This window comes from Terrapene carolina, unplaced genomic scaffold, assembly GCF_002925995.2.
Source record: "Terrapene carolina triunguis isolate 2854851 unplaced genomic scaffold, T_m_triunguis-2.0 Scaffold95, whole genome shotgun sequence".
Taxonomy (NCBI): Eukaryota; Metazoa; Chordata; order Testudines; family Emydidae; genus Terrapene; species Terrapene triunguis.
Genome location: NW_020664446.1, coordinates 14,403,390 through 14,427,588, shown reverse-complemented (window position 1 = coordinate 14,427,588; position 24,199 = coordinate 14,403,390). Strand labels below are relative to the sequence as shown.

Below are 24,199 nucleotides of genomic sequence, written 5' to 3'. Positions count from 1 at the left end.
CAGGCCCTTTGTTGCTGTGGGCCCCTCTCCTAGTTGTCTGGAAGTGGGGCCCCTAGTGGGCAAACTGAAAATAGAAACATAAATATAACGATTTTTTTTCTTTTAAAAATCAAAAACTGTTTAACCTGTCATGAACTTCTGAAATGTTGAAAGTATAATCTGGAGATATAGTTACACTGTAAGGATACTGATCTGGTGGATCCCTTCCATCTCTAGTTATTGTGGTCCCATATAGATACATGTGAGAAAGAATGTACTTACACTGGGCATTAGAGAGAGAAGGTGGGTGGGTAATATTTTTATTGGACCGACATCTGTTGGTGAGAGAAATAAGCTTTTGATCTTACACAGAGCTCTTCTTCAGGTCCGGGAATAAGAAGAGCTCTGTGTAAGCTCGAAAGCTTGTCTCTCTCTTCAACAGGAGTTGGTCCAATAAAAAATATTACCCACCTACCTTGTGTCTCTAATATGCTGGGACCAAGACAGCTACAAGAACACTGCCTACTTACATAGGTATGTTATGTGGAAAAATCTCATGACGTTCTATTTTTCTGTAATGGTGTCATTCTTCCCCATAAAGTAATGTGTTTTCCATGATTTGGATGATCACTTACAGTATGTGTCACGTGAGCTATACTCATTATTTCTTGGAATTATATCTATTATATGGAGTTGTGAAAGCTGTAGAGGCAAGTTACCAATTAAGTGTTCATTTTATTCTTCTCCTTTGAAAAAGCCTTTCCATCATAAGAATGACACTGAGAACACCGACACCTCTTTTGCTCTAAAACTGTCGCAACCCCTATTTCTACACCCCCCCCACACAAAGACACCCCCTCACACACACCAATCCTAAACAGAGTTTTGATCCCAAAAAGGGAGAGGTGACAGAGACTTTATGTAGTGCACTATGGACTTCACCATTGCGGTTGAGTTTACACGGAAGGCACTCAGATACTGTGGTGATGGGCAGCAGTATAAACCCCCAAGATACAGATATTCTATATATATTTGTATAGAAATGTAGGACACTGTGCAAAAAAGTGGTTGGTGTCTCTGATAAATATAATGTATATCTCACATGCCATTAATGTTACTTCTATTATAAAATGTATGATAGAATTTACTAACATCTGGACCGGTCAATGTGACACTTCTAAAATAATTGCAGACTAGCTGTGCTTGTTTCAGTAACAGTACACTAGTAACAAAACTGATTGAACTCCAGAGGGTTTTTTGTCAGCTGTGATTTGAAACATCTTGGACAACAACTTTTAAATACAGATGCTCCACAGATCTTGGGGGACTGAGGGCAAAAAGACTTGCTTTATAGGTTCATATACGTTATCTCTCCTTACCCTCTTTCCTATGGCTTTACATGAATATTGTACAGATTATTAATTATATGACCATGTTCACAGCTTTTCTTGAATTCCTGTTTTCTCTTCCCCTGTACAGTGCGACAAAATTAAACAAGAGCGTGATGAGGCAGTCAAAAAACTTGAAGAGTTTCAAAAAAGTAAGTAGGCATTTGAACGGGAATATTAACACTTAGAGTAAGAGCTCAAAAGATAGTAGCCAAATTCTGCTTTGTCGTCTCAGCTGAGTTATTCTGGAATGATACACATGTAAACTGAATAGCTATTATACCCATGTAAATTGAGTAGCTGGAGTTTTTTGGTGGGAAGGGAGTCAAGCTGCTAAAAGAAAAGAAATTACCGATGTCCCTTGGTAATTTTTATAGCAAGTCATATTTTATTCTGTGAAAAATGTCAAGATCAGTTTTACACTTTTATGGTAATGGTTCTATTGACACTGTATGGTGTCTGGAAGTAACAAAGCACAGCTAATGGGAGTGTAAGTATCCTAGTGGAATAGCTCCTCATAAGGGACCATTACAATGGGATTTTGGTCTGTTATGTCTGGTTTGTGTCAATGCATGATGACCATTAGAAATACAGGACATGGAAAGCACACACAAAAATATACAGTGTGAGACTAAGTTAATTTAAATTTTTTTTGGTAATTGTTCACAAATACCATTATAGAAAATGAACCTAAAAAATGGTAACTTTTACTATCCTCAAATGATCTTGTATAATTGCTCCATAAGGCAAGGATATTCTTAAATAAGAAGTCTAATTCCTGTGGGAAAAAACACAGCCTGTTTGGGTTTTTGTTATGATACTGTGAATACCAGAATGTGACAAAAATGTCAAGTAGTTAAGGCTTAAAATTCAAAGTAATATTTGATGTAAAATTTTATAGGTTTCCTTTATCTTCCTTTCACGTTTTTAAAGAACATACCTTGTAAACATAGTGATAAAATGCCAAGAATATTAGGATTTTAAGGCAATAATAGAGCCCATTATTTAAATGACAATATAAAAGGCAATTATATTGATGAAGAGCTACACCGGCTTTGTGTCTGTGAATAAACTTGGCCTGTACTCAGCTTCTATTTGTTCTCCTGGCATAAACACATATTGTGTGTGATTCCAGTTTAATGGGGCCCCGTTTGTATGCCAAGCAGCTGCATTTTAGGCCCTATTGCGTGATTTCATAGCTCTCTGAAAATTGGTTCTATTCAGCACAAGAGATAGAAGGTGGTGGTGGGGGGGAAAGCTTCAACACACAATCATTTCTTTTCAATTGGAGCCAGCAAGGTTGATGACAACATGACCATTGTGTTATAATGATAAGACCACTAAGGATCTGTACCTCTCATCAAGGCTTTCACACAACAGCAGATACAATTTAATTCACTGCTCTGTCAGCAGTGCTGATACCATTATGCCGTCTGTCTCCACAGTTATAATCACTGTCCTCCGAGAAATGCAGTTGAAATGATCTTGAGCAGTCAAAGAAACTCTCAATTAAGGCTGCCACTTCCAATGTGTCAGATTGTGTCTTATGCACTTGGTACAATTTTCACTTCCAATCCTGTTTATTTACAATGTCTACCAGTAATTACGCTTAACGTGTCATTTAGTGAGGGTGCCCCTGCCAAGGAGATTGTTGGGTGCTGCCGTACCATTGAGTGGGAGTTTCTCGCAGTCAATGCCATCAGCAGCTTTTAGTCCCTGATGGGATGCAGTAGTAATGTTGATAATGCAAGTATCGTGCTCATCAAGTCATAATTAGATGCCACTCAAATGTGCCACTTGTAATAACAGTGTTGATTCATGTTTTCTCGGTGACTGCAACTACTAATTAGTTAAGTGGTTTTTGGCTGGCCTGCATTTGCTGCAGATTATTATTACCTCTGAAAAAACGTCAAGGTTAGAGATGTTTCTGGCCACTTAGTGCTGCTTTATGAATTTTGATATTAACATAATAAGAACTTTGGGCAGATTTAGGAAGTAATATATTTTTGTATTTAATTTGGAAAGAATTTTTTTCCTGAGTTTAATCATAATTGCAGGTTAATTAAGCTTAAGTGAACCAAGAGTAATCTCTAGTTGTATTATGTGACCTGGTCCTGGTTTCCTAACTTTAACTAGTTTTGCATGCAGGATTTGAAATAAGGTTCTTTCCCTCTTGGTGGATATATACAGTATAATATATCCATCTGTCCTCAATTTCTGAGTTTATGATGCAACAACAACAAAAGGAAAAGCACCAATAGTCAATTTCTTAAGTTTTCCTCTTTAAAATATATTCCTCCACATCCTCCAGTGAAGGGCAGCACCTTTGCTCCATACCAAGAGTGTAGTCTTTCTGTTAAGCAAGCATAACTGGCCACAGAAAGATCACCCCAGCGCATGAGATTCCACAATGATCAAGGAACTCCCATGTTCCTCTTCTCTCTACTGCCAGTTTAGGGGACATGGTCTGAGGATAGATAGAGGTTGTTGGCCAGGATTCCTCAATGTTTTGCAAATATCCAGCTGTTCTTTTGGTCTTTTCAGGCTGTTTATGGCCAGCAGAAATTAGAGCAGACTAGGGGCTACTTTAAGGCTTTATCTACATTGGAAACTGAACAACAAAAGTTTTGTCGTTCAGGGGTGTGAAAAAACCACTCCCACGAACGACAAAAGTTTTGCAGTCGAAAAGCGCCGGTGTGAACAGCGCTTTGTCTGCAGGAGTGCTCTCCTGCTTGCCGCCCGTTGGGAGTGGAAGCTTTTTGTCAGAAGGAGAGCTCTCTCCTGCCGACAAACAGCAGCTACACTGCGTGCCTTTTAGCGGCACAGCTGTAGTAGCACAGCTGTGTTGTTAAAAGGTGCGTAGTGTGGACAAAGCCTTATTTATGCTGGAGGACTAACACTGCACATAGTGGTCCCAGAATCAGGAACGTCAAGGTGAGTGTTTTATGTCACTTTGGCCCAACTTGCATGGCCTGCCTTTCACCTATAGCCAAAGACTTGCCCCATAATCTCTGTTATTTTTAACTTCAAAACATAAAATTTTCTTGTATTATTGACTAAATAGCATTAGCAAAAGTACATTTGTAAAATAATGGTAAAACTTCTCAACTGACAGCACTTTGCTATCTTCCTAAACTATTTCATCTGTGTTGTGCCCATCAGTGTGGTGTCTGGGCACTAGTAGTGTCTGTTCCCATTTTTTTTATATCTTTGTCTAATGAACTACATGGTCTGAAAATATTTTTCCAGTCACAATTCTCAAGCTTGTTTCGGGGGAAGAAATATATCTATTTCTTTAGTGTATGAAGCTGTTAAGTTTTAACTCTATATCTTCCTGGCGATTAAATAATACAAATGAATTTTTCAGTTTTCCTCTCTTCAAGCTAAATTCTGCTACCCTTACTGACGTTGTGTAGTATCATAGTCTGTGAATAGTCCTATTTCCATATTAAAGTCTTGATTCTGCAGTTGACTCCATGTAAGGAAAGCAATCTGCCACCACAGAATCAGCTGCAGAATGAGGGCCCCAGGACACTGAGGGTGTCAGAATCTAGCCCTCAGAGTAAAGATGGTGCAGTGGTTAAGACGCTAACCTGAGGACTCGAGAGACCCAGATTCAATTCCCTATTCTGCCACAGACTTCCCGTGTGACCTTGGGCAAGTCACTTAGAGGAGGAGATTTTCCAAGCCATAAATGGTGTCTGGTGGTTAACGCTCACTGAAAGTCAATGCGAGTTAGGCACCTAACTGCCATCTGTGCTTTGAAAATCCCCTTTTAGTCCCTCTGTGCCTCAGTTCCCCCTCTGTAAAATGGGGATAATAGTACTTCCCTGTTTTATGGGGGTTTGAGGATAAATACATGTAAACATTGTGAGGTGCTCAGATACCAAATTGCCTATTTCACAGTCACTCTGACATGATCTCAAAAGTTCTAATGTGGATATTTCTGTTGTGTGTTACTATCTGATCATCACTGTATCTTATTTAGGCCCCAGTCCCACAAAAGGATCCATGTGAGTGTTGGGGTCTGCCTATGTGTATTGTAGCAGGACTGGGAGCACAGGTTGTAAAGTCTTTAGTTTATGTTAGTACAGTGCCAGGCACAGAGAGAACTCAAGCCATAAATAATAATTAAAATACAAAAACCTTCGTCATTGCATTGTTCCAATTGCACAGTTTAAATTACAAATAAAGTCAGGAAATGCCCAAGTTAAAGTTTCAACAGCAGTATTAACTAAGCTGTGTGGCATGCCCATTCTGTGGCTTTTATGATATAGTGTTCAGCCAACAACAGAATCCTACATTATGCCTGGAATGGTCTCCATGAAGTCAGTGAGCCCACTTGTGGAGTACGGTACTACTCCATGTGAGTGCCCTGTGTTGTGAAGGAACTCACACTTTGGAGCAGAGACTCTCTCTCCCTCTCTTCCCCCCCCCCCCTTTCTTTTATTTGTTTAGCACCTAGCATGATGGGGTTCTGGTCCAACTAGAGCTCCTGCGTACTACTACAATACAATTAATAAATGATGATCATTGTCAAAATTGTCCCTTCTGGCCTTAAAAACCTGTCAATTTATGACTTGCTTTTAGCTATCTGAAACTTCTGTAATTATAATTTTGCTAGCATGGTTAATAATATTCTGATTGTTGCTTACAAAGTATATCTCTCATTCTGTTTTCATAACCTTTCCTCTCTACATGCATTCGTATGGGCTGTGCTTTTCTGAGTTTGCAAAACCATTTTAAAACGTTATTGATGTGGAAGACGGTGTAGTCATAATCATGGGATGAGTGTCAGTTACAGTAAAAAATTAGTCAGCTTTTTCAGCTTTGTAAGAAACACATTTTCCCATTTTCTAGTTTCTCACATGGTTATCGAGGAAGTAAATTGTATGCAGAACCACCTTGAAATCGAAAAGACGTGCCGTGAAAGTGCTGAAGCTTTGGCTTCTAAGGTGAGAACAATTAATACAATTGTTCAGTTATATCTATATTCTGATTTCATGATCTCATTCTGAAAGAAGGGGATGGGGTGTGTGTCTCTCTGTAAGCACAGCAGATGCCTGTTTGCCTTCTTTGAGATATGAAATAGCTTTAAGATAGTAAAAACTATAATTCATATGTGAAACACTGTAAAATGTATTTGTTGTTTTGATGGAAGGTGCCGTCCTTTTAGAAGTGTCTATTTAGTTATGCTTTTGGAATAGCAAGCAAGATACCAGTAATTCATGGAGCATTACTTTTTATAGTCCATTTTATGTGTGTTTGGGCTAAATGGTAAACAAGTTTAAAACTATCCCACATGTGACATAAAGGAATAATGGGCATCTCAGTATATGAATCAAATGAAAAAGTCGGCCAAAACATTACATTTCAGGTGATTGTTCATGAAAGCTAACCGAGGGCAGGCAAAAGGTGACCTCCAGTGCTCTGTTGATTGCATCTAGTCTGATGAATTTACCAAGTGTGTAATTTTCTATATTCCATCTCATCAGAAGTACATTATTATTAAAGAATGTTTTTATCTCTGTGTTATGTATTTTTGGTTGTGCAAAATGCATCTGAGCCACTTCATCAGAAAATGGATTACAGCAATTTTGAACCAAATTTCATTAGCAATGCCAGCTGCTTTTTTGCCTGCCCAGAGTACTACTTGGGATGTGGCAGAAATCACACCAACAAGAAATCTCTTTAATTTAGATGCATTAGCAATGTACTTTCCAGAGGTATTTACTTAATTGTTTGCATAATGACACGATATTAGAATTCATAAGGTAGTCAATCAGCATATAACTAAGAAAAGTAATTTATGTATGTAACTTTCCTCTCCTCTGTTCATTATTTGTAACATACATAGTGACACACATGGGTGGTTAAAAGACTTGCCCTGTCCAGTAGGGCTGATGTGCTTGTTAGTATGTGCTAACTAAAACGTGCAAGATTCCTCTGCTTCCTTTATTTCAGTCTTTGGAAGTGAGATGTGTTTGAAGAGGCTCTGTACTCAAGCAAATCTCCCATTTTTATGGAAGGGAGTTTTGCCTAGGTAAAGAATTCAGGATCATTTCCCCAGTACAGTAACTGTAGGGTATCCCTTCTAATCAAAGGAGGAAGTATGGTCACTGGCTGCATTTTTCAGATTGTATAGGCCAGGGTGCATTGCGTGTCGTTGGGGGCAGATCTGGACCTGATCTCTGTGGGGGCAGAGAGGGTTGCTTAGATGTTGGCACATGGGCATGCAAACATTGCACACCCCTTGTGCACTGTGGAGCTTAGCTTTGAGGGGCTATGTACATGCAGGCAGAATACAGATGTGGAGCAACCAAGGAAAGGGTGGGAGGGAGACCGAAGAATCTTTTGCTATCTGGATCCTCCAGTTCTTCCTGCCAGCACCAACTCGCTTCATGGTAGGGGTGCATTTAAACTCCCTCATTGTTCTTTCCCAGACATGCATCTGCTTAGCATCCAACCCAACTACTGGGGATGGGCATTGGCCTGTGGTTATGACCCATAGTGTATTCGATTATTTAAATTCTGTGATATGACTGTCTTTTTACATATATTGAACCTATGTTGTTAACTCTCTGGCATCAAAATAATTAGAAGTTAATTATGACTTCTTTAGGATTAAGCACTTTTATTAATGCCAATGTATGATGAAGGACAGGAGCTGAGGCAGCTATCACAATATATAGGATTAAAGTAAGCATGCTAATTAATTGATTTGAGGCTATCTAGGATATTCACTAACCAGGAGTACCAGAGAGAAACATTTCCTATATGAAGTAAGAAATGGGCCTGACTGAACCATAATGTCAGATCCAAACCACTTCAAAGTAGTAGGGGGCCAAACTTCATGGTTTGGGCCCCTCTTTAGTGTTAGGTGCTATGTTTTAAAGTAATAGAATTTTGTCTTGCTTGCTGCTGATTGATAAATCTTCTGATTAAAATAGAGAAGAAAAAGAATATACTTAGTTACATACTGTATCTTTACTTTTCAGTTGAACAAAGAAAATAAGACCCTGAAAAGAATTAGCATGTTGTATATGGCTAAACTGGGGCCAGATATTATTACAGAAGAAATTAACATTGATGACGATGATTCATCCACGGAAACTGAAGGTAGCTCGGGTTCGTGCAACTCGGTGCATTGTCAACAGCAAATGAAAGGTGAGCTCTGCTGTTGAATAGACCGCATTGTGCAGGATAACTGTTACCATATCAAACATACATACTGTAGAACAAGTTACAATGCAATGACGGAGTAGTTCTACACTCAGGTGAGAGCTTTCAGTGTTGTTGACTCAATAAAATAAACATTTGCATTAGTCTAGTAACAGTGACGTGTCAGTCACTTGTTACTTTTTACATACACAGAAAGACTGAGGGCAGGGTCACCTATGGCATTATTTCAGCTGCTGTTTGTGTAAAGTTTCCTCAGTAGGCATATAAGGCAGCGTTCCTTGCCAGCTTTCATTTGGTATCTCTATATTTCCTTCCATGAAAACCCTGTGTCCATCTAACTTTGCGTGAGGCACTACCAAAATAAGTGAGTTAAACAGGGACTTTTGCACTGGGACAAACAGCAAAGCTTGAGGGTGACAAAGGGTGTTTATCCCAGAGAACTCTACTTTATTAGTAAGTTTTTGAGTTCCTTTTTCTTTTTTTTGCAATCAGTCCCTACTGGAATAAGAGCTTCCCTCCCAGCCTGATTCTGCATAAGCTTGTGTTGATTATGATGGCATGGCTTCTAACAAAGGGCATGTATGGATTTCCCCAATTCAGCATTATGAGACAAGTTAAAATGCTCCCTTTTTAAAAGAACCTCTACTCTTTCTAATCACAATAGCAGTAATCCTACTACTTACAGAGTGTTTTATGGTCCTGAGATTTAATCGTGTTAATTACTCTCAATTTAACTTGTGTGACCTCACTTAATTACTATACTGGTGCAGCCTATGCTAGTGAAGAAAGAGTCTGGATGTAAAGATCAGACACTGTGCAGACATGAACTAGATAATTGTCAAAACACCCCCGTGTAGTAGGGAAGTATGATTCTCCCCATTTTACCAACGAGAAAGCTGAGGCACAGAGCAGTTAAATGCTTTGTCTAACACTGCACAGCGAATCACTGTCAGAACTGGGATCGAACTCCAGAGTTCCTAGTACTTCCCCTTGGAGAACGAAGCCAAGGATCCTGTTGGAGGTTGAGAAGAGAGGGAGCAGGGAAAAGTCTGGTTGGGTACTGAGAAGGGTACTAAGGAAGTTGAGGAGGAGAGAATAACTGAAAGGTCAAAGGTTCAGATAAGCACAGTGAGGGTGGAGGGAAAGGGAGGGATGCATTGTATCTCTTGTCATTGTTGAAGACGCCATTATACAACGAAATGTGGTCTGTTTTCCAGGAGTTAGAATAGCTGGTTTCTATTCCCTGCTCTGTCACTGACTTACTGTGAGGTCTTGGGCAAGTTACAACCTCCCTGTGCCTCAGACTTTCCTTCTGCACAGTAGAAGGATAATAAATAATCCTGCCTACCTCACATGGGTGCTGGGAGCCTTCCTTAACATTTGTTAAATGTTTGTGATTCTTGAATGGAAGTGCAAAGTATTTTAGCAGTGGTATAATGGTCACTGTAGTAGGAGGGGGTATAGTGTCCCACTGGCTGGAGGGAGATCACGTTTGTTTAAGCAGGGAGATCTTTGCTGATTTGCTCCAAAAACAACACACGGAAAACACCCCCAATCCTTGCCAATGTACTTTTGCCCAGCCACTTGCATGGAAAGTTCCCCAGGTGCCCATCCCAGAGAGAGCAGGGTGGAGGCTGCTATTCAGACAAAAAGAAAAAGTTTGAAAAGCCCAATATTTCCAGGGATTTTAAATAATTTTAATCACTGCTCCCAATATGCAATATCCGGTATGTCCAGCAACCATCTCTGCCCAGTCTGCAATTGACTAGGAACAGAAGTTGAAGCTAATGGTTTGGTATTCAAAGAGCAGCAGCACTATGAAAAATGGAAGGCAGGTGGGGAATCAGAGGGTTTGGTGAGAACTAATAGAGCCAGTAAGTCTGTATCTTTTGTCTCCTTATTTTTTAGTGTTAAGCAACAATTTTAAACTAAGCCCTTATGCTCCCAATAAGAAGTGATTGTAATCCAATGTTTTATTCCATTGTAATTTAATTATCAAAATATGAAGTAAATTAAGAAACAAATTCCGAGGAGAAAATTACTAGAATTAGCTCTTCTATCAGTAAAAAGGTTATATGCTGACTCACTTCAAATAATGTCACAAGGGTTATAAATTGGCAGCTATTCAGGAGTATTTCTTCACAGAAAACCTCCCAAAGTATTAAGTGCCTGTTGTTTGTTTATATCTTATTGTGACAAGAAAGAGATCATGATCCGAAAGGAATTCAAGTGCATTAATTTGTTTTACAGGCAGCCTCTAAAAATATTTTTCTGTTGCCACATGGCCTCATCTTGTGAGGTGCTGAGCATCTCCTGAGGGGACTGAGGGTCTTCAGCATCTGGCAGCATTGCACCCATAATAGCATATTGCTTTTCAGAAAGAGTTTTCAGCAGAATGCAGTAAAAGCAAAGATAAAAGAACTGGACAAGGGAGATTACCTTGGTAGAGCAAATCTGAAACTGTAGCCGCGTTGCAGATCTGTTGTATGACACCTAAGAGAAGCATGTGTCTGTGTATGTATTTATGGAACCTAGGCTATGACTGATATTTTGTCTTTGCAGCCCAGTGTGTTTCATGCTCGGCTGTATCCACATAATTGTTGGATTCCCCACCTCACCCCCTCGAGTATAAGATGAAAAATATTTTTTTTTCCCCTCCTGAAAATGTAGAGCTGCGAGATCAAATTATATCTGTTCAGGAGCAAAAGAAGACCTTGGCCATTGATCTGGAAAACCTGAGGCGCAAACTTGTAGAAGTAATTGAAGAAGTATGTATTGTAGCATGGAAGGCGAGACCATTAGTATGCATTCAGTACCTTTTGTATGTAGTGTTGGTTGAAAACTGTCAGTTGTGAAGTTAATTGAATACTATCTAATCGGAGGGTTCACCAACCTTGTTGTACTATGGACGACTTCGTAAGAGACAGGTCCTTTCACTGACCACCTTAATGTATCCCCCAACTCCCAAATTATTTGATTTTGTGTGGATGTCCAGGAAGGGCTTTGTGGACCAAGGATTGTTATTCTCTGGTCTAAACTGTGGTGTTGTCTGCGTTGGATCTTGCCCTGATTTTTAGCCATCAGCAGTTACTCACCAATGTAACTAGACAGGCAAAGGGGCTGTTTTGAGCCGATGGCATATAGAACTAAACATGTTTCAAACTGGGGTAAGCTATGTACTGATGCAAATCACAGTTTATAATCATTTGTCCTGTCTGCCCTACACCTGCATTCAATATTCCAAGCAACAGCTCTTGGACAATAAACAGAGACATCCTCTCCCTCCCCTTGTCTCCCCCTCCCCCAAAAAAATTGCATAACTGTAGCTTGCCTGTGTTAAAATTCAGTCAATAGTGGGTAAGCGAATAGCTTTTTAACCTTTTACCTTGGAATCTGTCAGGATAAAGACAATGTAGAAGTACAGATATGTTGTATTTGCGGCTGTAATTGGTTGTGTGTCATGAAAGTGGGCAATGCAATCTCCAAAAGACCAGTTTGGTTCTGCAGTACTTCATAACGTTTGAAAACAATATTATCTCGAGGAGAGAAATATCAATGAGTCAGGTGGGGAACTCCCTTAAACCCCTTTGAAAATTACAATCTGAAGCCGAAAGTAAGCACTCCAGTCAGAAATCAACTATTCAAAGTAAATCTGCATGTAAAATAAGATGCAATAATATATTATGCTGTTAATTAGATTCTCACTAATTTATTATTCATCTGTTTGTGTCTTATTTGTACTCTTCTAGGTAAATAAAGTAAAGGAAGAAAAAGCTGTTCTGACAGCAGAAGTTCATGAACAAAGGAAACTATTGGAAAAATGTAACCGAGGTGCGTGTTCTCAATATTGTTTTTTCACCATCTTCCTCCGTTGCTACTTTATCTCCCGATAATCTGCAGAGCTTTTTCTTAAATTGTGTTGTAATTTATCTTCATAGTGACTGAAGTGACATTCGGGCCATGTTGTGCTAGGCACTGTGTAAACACGTAGGAGACAGTCCCTTCTCTAAAAAAAATCTCATTCTTTAAATAGTCAAGACAGGTGAAAGGTGTGATCGATGGGGAACCAAGGCACAGAGAGATTTAAGTGAATTTACCCAGGATTTCAGAGGGAGTCTGTGGCAGAGGTGGAAATTAAACCCAGATCTCCTGAGTCCCAGTTTGTTGTCTTAACCACAAGGACCAACCTTCCTCTTAACTTAGGTACTTAATTGTAAATATCTACAATTCCTGATGCATTGCAAAGTTTTCCATTCAAAACAGCACATACAAGGGCTACACCCATCAATATTCAAAGAGAGCGATCTTCCCCACTCATACACCATTTCCTGTTTGAAATCTTCTCCAAATCATTCCCCCACAATCATTCTCCACCAACTCCCATGGGAAAACAGGTAGATAGGTCCTGCAGCACCCCCCCCAAAATCTTCTGACTCAGGCTACTACACACAAAGGAGCACAGTGAGTTCCAAAGGCCACGGTCTTCTCACAGAATGTTCTTTGACCAGCTCTGTCCTTTTACACCGAAAAGGGACTATTAATTTGAATCCATCAGCTGGCGAGTGTCACACTGACAGACAGATGTGGTCTCTCAAGTAGTGGGGATTCCAGACAATTTATGATGTCATTGGAAGATGTACACAGGATCAGCGTAGTCTGTCCCCTTCTACAGTGTTGTGAAATTCCGGATTCTGCTGTTGGCTTGAATATTTAGCAGGAAATGCTTGTATTTGTTGTTGTTTTTGTGAATCCCACAGGCTGTTATTGAGCACAGGGAAAGAGTTTGCAGAAACATCAGTGGGCTTTCTGGAAGCTTTCATAGATCATGTAAGAACAATAGAACGATGGAACAAATTGCCTAGGGAAGTCATGGAAGCTCCTTCACTAGAGGTTTTCAAAAAGAGGCTGGATAGCCATTTGTCTTGATAGTTTAGACACAATAAATCCTGCATCTTGGCAGGGGTGTTAGACTAGATGACCCTTGTGTTCCCTTGTAACCCTGTGGTTCTGTGCTTCTATGTATTTCCTCACTTTCACTTGCAGTTCCATTGCTTGAGCATCAGAGAACGTGAAGGCAGCACTTTGAGGACTCTAGAGGTACGTCTACATGGCAAGCAGAAACACACAACAGCGAGTCTAAGAGCTCAGGCCTACAGACTTGGGCTTGTGGGACTCAAATTACGGTGCTAAAAATAGCTGTATAGATGTTCCAGTCTGAGCCTGAATGTCTAGACAGCTACTTTTAACGCCGTAGCATGAGCCCCATATCCCTGAGTCTGTAGACTTGGGCTCTGAGACTCGCTGTTGCAGGTTCCTGCTTGCCATGTGGAAGTACCCTAAAAGCATCATCAGCGTGATAGACTGTGCCAAGGAAGTGTCTGCTGGCATGGTGTGATGGATGAAAGCAGGGGCTCTTCTTAACACCTTCTACAATGTTTTGTTGAAATATCTTCATGTGCTTGAGCAGAAGGGCAATCCATCTGCCTAGATCCAACGGAGTAGGCTAATACCAGACCAGTGTCTAGTATAGCAATATATTTCAGTTATTTGAGTGGTGATGCACGTAGTAGAAATGCCCTACCACCTAGAAGATAGGATACATAGGCAGACAAAATTACTTGACCATACACTGATCCCTCTGTCCTTTGTGTGAGCTAGCAGAGCGCTGGAGATTACTGATTTGCTAGTTCTCATATACTCTATTCCTGTTAGCTCTTGTATACCATGCAGCTCTGTTGCAGAGTTCTGTAGATGTAGAAGGAATAAATTATTCTGGCCAGGATTGGTGAATTATCGTAAATTTTTTTCTAATTGTTTTGTTCAAGAATTTTCTTTTTTAAATGTAATTTGAGAATCAGTTGGATTTTAGCAGCCTATAATCCATGTCACAAAGTACCACTGACAGTGCTTTGCTTTAGACATAGTTAAGCTTGTCTCCAAAGAGGCAGGGGATTTACCGAGGGTGGTGTTTGAAATTGTATGTCATTACTCTGGAAACCAGTCCTTAGTCAGTTAGAGCTGAAGTGCATTGAGAGAGCAATGTGTGCATGTAGTCATTAAGAGACTTTTTTTAAGGGTTTATTGATATTACTCACAGGTCAGGATTGAAGTGTATGGGCAGAACAATATGAGGAAGTTTGCACAATGCCTGGCCTCACTATGGCTCTTTTTTTAGCCAGCAATATCAGTCTCACTTGCATAACCATTGTTTTAATACGTTGCACTCAATAGTACTGATATTACCTTCTTGTTGCAATCTCATTGGTCTCTGATGTAAAGAGACCCCTTGATACAGAGCCACTAATCTCTGGTAGCCAAATGTCAGTTTCCTGGAAATGCGGGCTGCTTTACAAAATATGCAACAATCTTTTATGGATTGAGTACTACGCTTATAGGGCTAGATGGTGGAACATGCTGACATAGGGGAATAGGACCCCATTTACATCCTTGTGCTCGTTACAGGCTTACTTGAGTCCAGGTATGACAGAGTAAGTACTATTGTGTACTTGCTTATTCCTTCCTGTAATACGTGGGTGGGGGAATGGGCAGATCCTCCTCTTATCCCTTGCTCACTGGTATGCGACAACACTGAAATAATCTTTATCTAGAAATATTGCAACATCGTTACCAGAGAAAAAGAGGGAGAGATAGGAGAGGAGAGAGAAGCAAAACATGGGCTGATTTTTTTCTGAGCTTAACAGCCTCATGGAAAATAGGAATGAAATTTAAGCCAGAGACCTTTCATGGATTTGGTTTTAACTAGCCACAGTGGTGGGTGCCATTATTAAAAGCCTAGATGGATGGATAACGGTGTTGGGGAAATAGCATACTTAGTAGGTCTCAATACATGAATAAGTATTGTTGGAAATTTTATGGGAGGAAAAGTTAATTTAGAGAATTGGATATGGTATATAGTCAACTTCGCACCGTGTACTGCCAGCGTTACAGGACATGAGAAAAATAATAGAAATAATGTCCTTTTTTTATGTTTATATAACAAGAAATATCCCAAAGTACTTTCCAAACATTACAAAGCTTGGGATGTGTATGTACACATGGGGAGCATGTGCACCCGTGTACACGCACAGACGTACATAAATTATAAGTAAATTGTGTGTATCATTTCACCCACCATTGAAAGGTAGCCATCTCTGGGTGGAGTTTAACTAGGTAGCAGTCCATAGCAACACTACACAACAGTTTAGGACCAGAAGGAAATAATGCAGTATCTAATAGTTCAGTGATTACGCATATAAAGAGGAAGTTTAGGGAAGAAAAGGAGGGCAAAACAAAGTCAGAATAGTATAGGTGGTTGGAAATGAATGTAGAAATATGGACATATAGAACTACACATTTTTATATTCTTTGTAAGGAATCAAAATATATTGAGCAATGTTGTCCCATGGCCTGATAAAACAAACTGTATCTTTGTTAATTTCTTTGCTAGCTTGTTTTTATTCAGCTTTGTCTGTTTTTGTTTTTGTTTTTTAAATAGTGTCTGTACTGGCAATGGGAGAATATGAAGAACTCCAGGAAAACTTTGAGTTGGAAAAGAATTTACGGAAGAAAGCGGAGTCATTTGCACAAGAGGTGGGTAGATCAACAGAAATCCTGCAGATGAAGGAATTCCATAAAATATGGGTCTTGTAAAATACAAAGAGGTGAGAACAGGTTTTGATGATTTTATGGCTAAAGCAGACTGGAACCCAGACCTCTTACAGACCATTTCTATGGCCTTGAGCAAGTCACTTAACCTTGGCCATCAGTTTCCCCACCTGTAAAATTGGTCTAACAATACCTACTTCACAGGTATGTTTAAGGAATAATTCTACAATGTTCATAAGACACTTTAGGATCATTACGTGGTAAGTGCCTTAGAAGTGCAAACTATAATACATTTATATTAATAAATTAAATTGGTAAAATGTAACATTTCCCTCTATTTCATTTTTTAATTTTGCTATTAAATTTGAGATGTCTCAGACAGTCATAACAGGAGAATTTATATTCCCAGAATATCGGCTTAATGTTGCAAGGACGACTTTCTTTTTTCACTCTGGTTTGGAGTGGAATACTTTTACTCGCAAAATATATGAACCCAGCCAAAGAAATATGACACAGCACAATATTCAGATATATGCAAATATGTCTGCAGTTTGGAATATGTCTTCAGAGAAGACCCAGTGTTGGTGAAGATTTCAAACAATCATCTCTGCGGGGGAGAGGCATAAATAGATTTCAGTGTTGTGAAAATACAAAGAAGAAAATGAGCTTTGAGAGAACATTATGAAATGTCTGTGATAACTGTCCCAATACTCTCTTGGTCAGTGGGTTTCAACCTGTGGTTGGACGACCCCGGGGGTCTGCAGACTCTAATATTTCCAAAAGGATCCACACCTCCATTTGAAATTTTTTAGGGGTCTGCAAATGAAAAAAGGTTGAAAACTACTGTTCTAGGTGGCAGTATTGTTCACCATGGGAATTCTGATAAACTCTAGTGCAATCTTGCCAATCCCAAGCACTGAAAAGTCGTGAGATTGGCTTAAAACTCATGCAGTTTAAAAAAAATAATGTTCTTCTTCTTTGCTTCCTGGTTTTTGAGCTTTAGGGTACACATGGGTTATGTTATCAAGCATTTTCTCCATAACTATGTAGGCTAGAAAACTTTTTTTTTAATAGAAGCTGAGATTCTCAAATAATCATGTGACTCTGGAACCCAGGGTTTTAAGGAGAACACCAAATATTGCAAGACTCACAGTAAAATAAGAGTTGGCAAAACAGCAGTGTTGTGAACGGTAGAAGTATGTTAGGTCTGATTTGAAATGTCCATTCAATTTGGAACACCTGGGTACAGGCAAATAGAATGTGCTTTCCTGGGCACTAAATTTCTTTTGTGCAACTGGCTGGCTTTTTATTTTCTTTTAACCAAGTCTTTCAAGAAATCTTTGCTTGATAACTCCTGCGCATCTAACTACACCCACTATGCTAGTGATCGTATTGTGTGGTAAGGGCATTTTTTGACTGGGAGATTACGGAAGCGAATGGATATGTTTATTGGATGCAGTGTTTGCCAACTACACCTTTGTCTTGGTCTGGATATTCATAATGCTTCATAGATGAAGAGAGTCATAGAAAAAGTTGTTTCTTTTAAAAAAAAAAAAAAAACCACCTCCAAACCCCCCAGGCTTTGTTGATCTGAGAGCCCTAGGTAAGCTATGAATGAACTTAAAGAACTGGGAACTCTTTAGGGGAAGAAGACACTGTGAGTATAGCCCACAACCACACAGTGCTATGCTTTTGTTGTTCTGCTGCTGGTCATTGGGCAATATACAGAGGTTGATGAGCCTGCTACGGCCTTGGCAGGCTCAGTCGGTGGAGGCACATGCTTTTAGAACGAGAGGTACCAGGTTCAGTCTCCCATCCCAACAGCCCAGAAGCCGAGAGGGTCTCTGCTGACAGCATGATGCTTATAAGGCTTTCCAGCTCCAAAACTAGTGTGCATTGCTGCTGCACGCACAGCAAATAACTGCTTCTAGTTCCTGTTCAGCTTTGTATTTGAATAATTGGCCCAGCTATTCATTAGTACAAATATTCAAGGAGAAAGATAAGAGTTTCAAAGACAAGAGTGTATAGGGCCAGATATTAAAGGGTAGTTAGGTACCTTAAGACACAGATGGGTGTCTAGTGGGATTTTCAAAAGCATCTAGGCATTTAACTCCCAATGATTTCAAAGCTGTAACAATTTACTTCAGTTTAGGATCTGTCCCATTGACTTCAATGGGACTGCTTCTCTGAATCAGGAGTACTCACGTATTTAAGGCTTTGCAGGATTGGACCATCTAGATTGAAATGAATGAACTATGGTTCCTTTGAAAACTGTATCAAAAAAAGACTAGTGGAGGCAACAGAAATAGAGTAAGAATAAGTTGAAGGAGGCCAGCATTTGCCAGAGAAGATTCCAGTGTTTATTTGTCTGGAGGTGGTTGGTCTGGTTTTGGTTTTGGTTTTTCCCCCCCCCATATATTTATAAATAAAATGGTCAAATACAGGCATCTGCCATCTTCTGATACACATCACAATCAGCTCAACAAGCACACTGCCCCTTTTGCATTCCTATGCATCATATCCACACTGAAAATAGAAAAGTGAGAACAGGACGACTAGGAGTCTGGTGGCACTTTAAAGACTAACAGATTTATTTGGGCATAAGCTTCGGATGCATCCGAAGAAGTGAGGTTTTTACCCACGAAAGCTTATGCCCAAATAAATCTGTTAGTTTTTAAGGTGCCACCAGACTCCTTGTTGTTTTTGTAGATACAGACTAACACGGCTACCCCCTGATACTTAACAGGATGACTGTGAACCACTCTAAAAAGAAAAGCCTTCATTAGACAGCTGGCAGGTTATCAAGTGTCATTGGCTATACATTTTTTTTTTTCAGAGAACTACAACCTGTTGCCAAGCACAATCCTAATGAATATGTCAACAAGAACAATAACATGCTGAGCTAGATCTGCAACACGTCATTCTCCAGAAAAGATGTCTTATACTGTTACTCTATTTTAAAAAATATATATAAATAAAATTCTGCTCCCAATAATCCCAGAAACTGTGGAACAATGTTTCAACTACTTAAACTAGTAAAGAAGTAGTATGTCTGAGAGTAACAGTAAGGACTTGTCTACATGGAGACTTTGTGCGCAGCAAGTTGGGGTGTGAATCTATAATGCTCTACCTTGCCATGTGCTAACTGGCCATGTGGACCCTGCTACTGTGCAGTAAACGTTCCATGGTGTACTTTGGCTTTACTGCTCTTTTGAAATGGAAAGCACCCTGGCTTGCCGTGCACTAAGGCCCAAATTTTTAAAGGTATTTAGTAGGGCTGTCAAGCGATTAAAAAAATTAATTGTGATTAATCACACTGTTAATAATAGAATACCACTTATTTAAGTATTTTTGGATGTTTTCTACATTTTCAAATATTGATTTCAATTATAACACAGAATACAAAGTGTATAGTGCTCACTTTATTTTTGATTACAAATATTTGCACTGTAAAAAACAAAAGAAATTGTATTTTCAGTTCACCTAATACAAGTATGGTAGTGCAACCTCTTTTTATCATGAAAGTTGAACTTACAAATGTAGAATTATGTACAAAAAATAACTGCATTCAAAAATAAAACAATGTAAAACTTTAGAGCCTAAAAGACCACTCAGTCCTATTTCTTGTTCAGCCAATCACTCGGACAAACAAGTTTGTTTATATTTGCAGGAGATACTGTTGCCTGCTTCTTGTTCACTATGTCACCTAAAAGTGAGAACTGAAGTTCTCATGGCACTGTTGTAGCCAGCATCGCAAGATATTTACTTGCTAGATGCACTGAAGGTTCATATGTCCCTTCATGCTTCAGCCTCCATTCCAGAGGGCATGCGTCCATGCAGATGACGGGTTCTGCTCTATAACAATCCAAAGCAATGCGGACCGACACATGTTCATTTTCGTCATCTGAGTCAGATGCCACCAGCAGAAGGTTGATTTTCTTTTTTGGTGGTTTGGGTTTTGTAGTTTCTGCATCAGACTGTTGCTCTTTTAAGACATCTGAAAGCATGCTCCACACCTCTTCCCTCTCGGATTTTGGAAGGCACTTCAGATTCTTAAACCTTGGGTCGAGTGCTGTATTTATCCTTAGAAATCTCACATTGGTACCCTCTTTGCGTTTTGTCAAATCTGCAGCGAAAGTGTTCTTAAAATGAACATGTGCTGAGTCATCATCCAAGACTACTATAACATGAAATATATTGCAGAATGCAGGTAAAACAGATCCAGAGACATACAATTTTCTCCCCAGGAGTTCAGTCACAAATTTAATTAACGGATTATTTTTTTAACAAGCGTCATCAGCATGAAAGCATGTCCTCTGGAATGGTGGTCGACAAATGAAGGAGCATACGAATGTTTAGCATATCTGGCATGTAAATACTTTGCAATGCCAGCTACAAAAGTCCCATGCAAACACCTGTTCTTACTTTCAGGTGACATTGTGAACAAGAAGCGGGCAGCATTATCTCCTGTAAATGTAAACAAACTTCTTTGTCTTAGCGATTGGCTGAACGAGAAGTAGGACTGATTGGACTTGTATACTCTAAAGTTTTGTATTGTTTTGGTTTTGAGTGAAGTTATGTAATAAAAAAAAATCTACATTTGTAAGTTGCACTTTCACGATAAAGAGATTGCACTACAGTACTTGTATGAGGTGAGTTGAAAAATACTGTTTCAATTGGTATTCTATTGTTTAACAATGCGATTAAAATGGCGATTAATCGCGATTAATTTTTTTGAGTTAATCGCGTGAAGTTAATTGCATTTAATCGACAGCCCTAGTATTTAGGCATTACTGCGCTCACTGTTGCAAGGCCTACCTGGCTTGAAAGTCTAAATCTCATTTTCAAAAGGATTTAGGTAGCTAGGAGCCCGAATCCCATTGACAGTCCGGACCTATGTCTCTGTGTGGACGAGCCCATAGTCTTGAACCTCTGCGCAGAGGTATGTTTCAGTCAGGTACAGTTCAGTTGCTAAACCCTTAATTATTTGATTAATGCGTTTGTAACCAAAGCAGATTTAGATTTACGGGATACAGAAGAGAGTGTCTGTACATGAACCAATACCAACTAGAGTAAATCTAGCAGCCTCCCGCAAATGACAGGAGTGACCAGTCAAAAGGGAAATAAAAATCATCCACTGAACAGAACAAAAATCATTCTTTCTTATATGGCCCTCAGCACACACCCTTCCCACCACAAAAGCCTAGGGAAAGAGATGGTCTTTGAAGCATGCCCTTAGGGTCTATTTGGACCAAGAAGGGGAGAATTTTCCAAAGTCCTGAGGCTCTTGAATAACATCTTGCTAGCAGACCCTCTTCTTTTAATATCAAAGGACCTGGAGCTTGAATGCTTCCACTGGTCACAACTGTGGAAGTATGGCAAGGTGAGATGGGCAGTCTCAGGTAGGAGCCTCTCTGGCCATTTATGGCCAGTTGAAGTCAATGGGAATCTTTCCATTGGGTTATTATTATTTTTTTTTAAAGAGTTTTGAATCAGGGCCTAACAGTATCTTATAGATCAAAAACCATACCTGAAACTCCACTTCAATGTATTCAAAACAAAAGCAGTTACAGATGTGGAAACTGAAGTGAATTATTGTCTATATATATAATAAAAATATTTACTTCTAAATGTCTTGCTCTAAATACTTTGTTCTTAGGATAGTTTAACTTACTCATCACACTTACTACAGGTAAATGGCAGCAATTTTTCTCCTCCTTTAAGTCTCCTGGGACTATACAATTGCTGCTGTTTTATTACCATTTCCCCCCATGTTTGCCTGCCATTATGTCCATATAATTTTATATCCTGAAAACCAACATATAGGATTACTAAGGATCACCTTTCATATCCTACATTTTGCTAAGTCTTTTGCACTTCTTACCACTGCTTTAGCTTTCCCTTCTGAAGTGCAGAATAGTTATTTACTTCTGAATACTGGATGATGCAGAGATTGTTGTCTCTGTCAGAGATAAGCCATTTGTATCTACAGAGCTTGGATATTTGTCAAAATGTACAGGGACACTGTCTGGGATTATGAACCCAGAATTTTAAACTGAATGAAAAAAGGCAAAACAAAAGTACCTACAGAACTGAAATATTTTCATATATGAAAAAATTATATGTAAGCTATGTTTTAGTATAGATTGAAATTTTGCCCTGCAAAGTTGTTACCCAAACATTGCAGTATTGTGCCAGTGCACCGGAACATAAAAGTGAAATTGACTGTAGAAACTGGCATAAAAGTGTAAGTAATTACTTTTTTTACTTTACTGAATTCTGACAATGAAGAAAGACTAAGCAAAGAAAACAAGTGGCAAAAAGTAATGTATATCTATAAATTCTTTTCTCTCTTCAAAGGGGGACTATCATCTTAAAATCACTCCTTTATTAATTTTTAATCTGTTGTTACAAATAACACCTCAGATTATTTTGTTTTTTTCAGTTTGATTTACGTTATGCATTTGACAGCATAACCCACTGGTCAGTGTGTGTTGCATCTCCTCTGTGACCAACCCATAGAGCAGTGTTTCTCAAACTGGAGTCGCCGCTTGTGTAGGAAAAGCCCCTGGCGGGCCGGGCCAGTTTGTTTACCTGCTGTGTCCGCAGGTCCGGCCAATCGCGGCTCCCACTGGCCACGGTTCGCTGATGTGGGCCAATGGGAGCTGCTGGAAGCGGCTTGGGCTGAGGGACGTACCGGCCCGGCCCGCCAAGGGCTTTCCCTACACAAGCAGCGACACCAGTTTCAGAAACACTGCCATAGAGGATATGGGTCTGTCACAGCTCTCATGTGGCGAGCCTGACTCTTTAGCTCAAGTGCTATACTTAAGCTTTTCAGCACTTAGAGGTCCCTTGTTTAATCGCTGGTGTGCAAGCCAAGATAGCAGCAATTAGTATGAAGTTCATTTTACTGTTTCCCCTGTATATTCAGTTTCCCCTGTTGTTAGTTTTGGTCTTTCATGAGCAGCAGGGGAGAGAAAAACATGTTAAAATATTGGAAAATATGATTATAAAATCAGCATTTTTAGAGGGACTCAGGGACAGGAGTATTTGAAACTACTTTTAATAATTTTGACATCGATTTCTAGTTGGTATCCCTTTAATAATCTGAGGTGGTGCTAAATGCACAGACCATGACCCTGCAGTCACATCCATGTAAGCAGATCCTTGCAATCATGTGAAGCTCAGTGGGGCTTCATGTGGACACAAGAATCCATTCACACAGCTGACTGCAGGATTGGGGTCGTAGAAGAAATGTGTTTAACAAAATATGATTTTTAACCCATTGGTTGGATATGATTTTGTAATGATTGTATTATGTTAGCTCTGGCATTTCGGGAAGAGGCCGAGTGGGGGTGGGGCTTCAGGGGAAGAGCCGAGCAGGAGCGGGGCCTAGGGGCAGAGTGCGGGCAAGGCCTTGGGGGGGAGAGGCCGAGTGGGGGTGGGGTGAAGCGGTAGGCGGGGTGAAGCGGCCGGTGGGGCCTCGGGGCACAGCAGAGGGCATGGCCCTAGTTCGGGTGCTGGGGTCCACAAAAGATTAATCCGGCCCTGTGGGTATTGAGGACCCCCTATTTTTTTCGGTGGCCCCAGAGCACCTACAGAGTCAGCGCCTATGCCAGAAATATCTTTTGGGATGTCTTGAAGCACTCTGATGTCTCATTTTGTCAGTCAGGTGGGTTTTTTCTTTATAACTGTAGAATATGTGATAAAAATTTTGCTAAATGGAGTAGAACTTGCTTTGAGTATATCAGGAACATACAGGCCAGTGGAGCGAGTGTTCATTGTGATGAACAGTATTTGGAGTGAGCGTAGACGCTGTCAAAGCCATTCTTTCGCTCAACGTTCATGTTAACCACACTTGTTCAGAGCTTCATGATAAATTCATTCAGAACACTGTTACTGGAAATAAGCCACCACTCTGAGTAATATGCATGTGTCACTGTTGAGTAATGACCTGGCAATAGTAATGCCAGCACATACGCTTTATCATAGTGCACTTCTGTCTTTTGTATGACTATTTTGTGAGCCAAGAAATATTGTCCTGG

The 24,199-nt window shown here is 39.8% G+C and overlaps 1 protein-coding gene across 1 annotated transcript in view; it reads left to right on the top strand.

Annotated features, from left to right (window-relative positions):
- The first annotated feature begins 1,461 nt into the window (after nucleotides 1–1,461).
- SHTN1 (shootin 1) overlaps nucleotides 1,462–24,199 on the top strand; it is a 72,925-nt gene continuing 50,187 nt past the window's right edge. Inside the window, exons 1-6 of the mRNA XM_024198443.1 lie at nucleotides 1,462–1,519; nucleotides 6,228–6,322; nucleotides 8,366–8,534; nucleotides 11,220–11,317; nucleotides 12,299–12,380; nucleotides 16,045–16,139. Coding sequence (XP_024054211.1) covers nucleotides 6,236–6,322; nucleotides 8,366–8,534; nucleotides 11,220–11,317; nucleotides 12,299–12,380; nucleotides 16,045–16,139 — 531 coding nt within the window. The 5' untranslated portion in view covers nucleotides 1,462–1,519; nucleotides 6,228–6,235. The remainder of the gene's footprint in view (nucleotides 1,520–6,227; nucleotides 6,323–8,365; nucleotides 8,535–11,219; nucleotides 11,318–12,298; nucleotides 12,381–16,044; nucleotides 16,140–24,199) is intronic.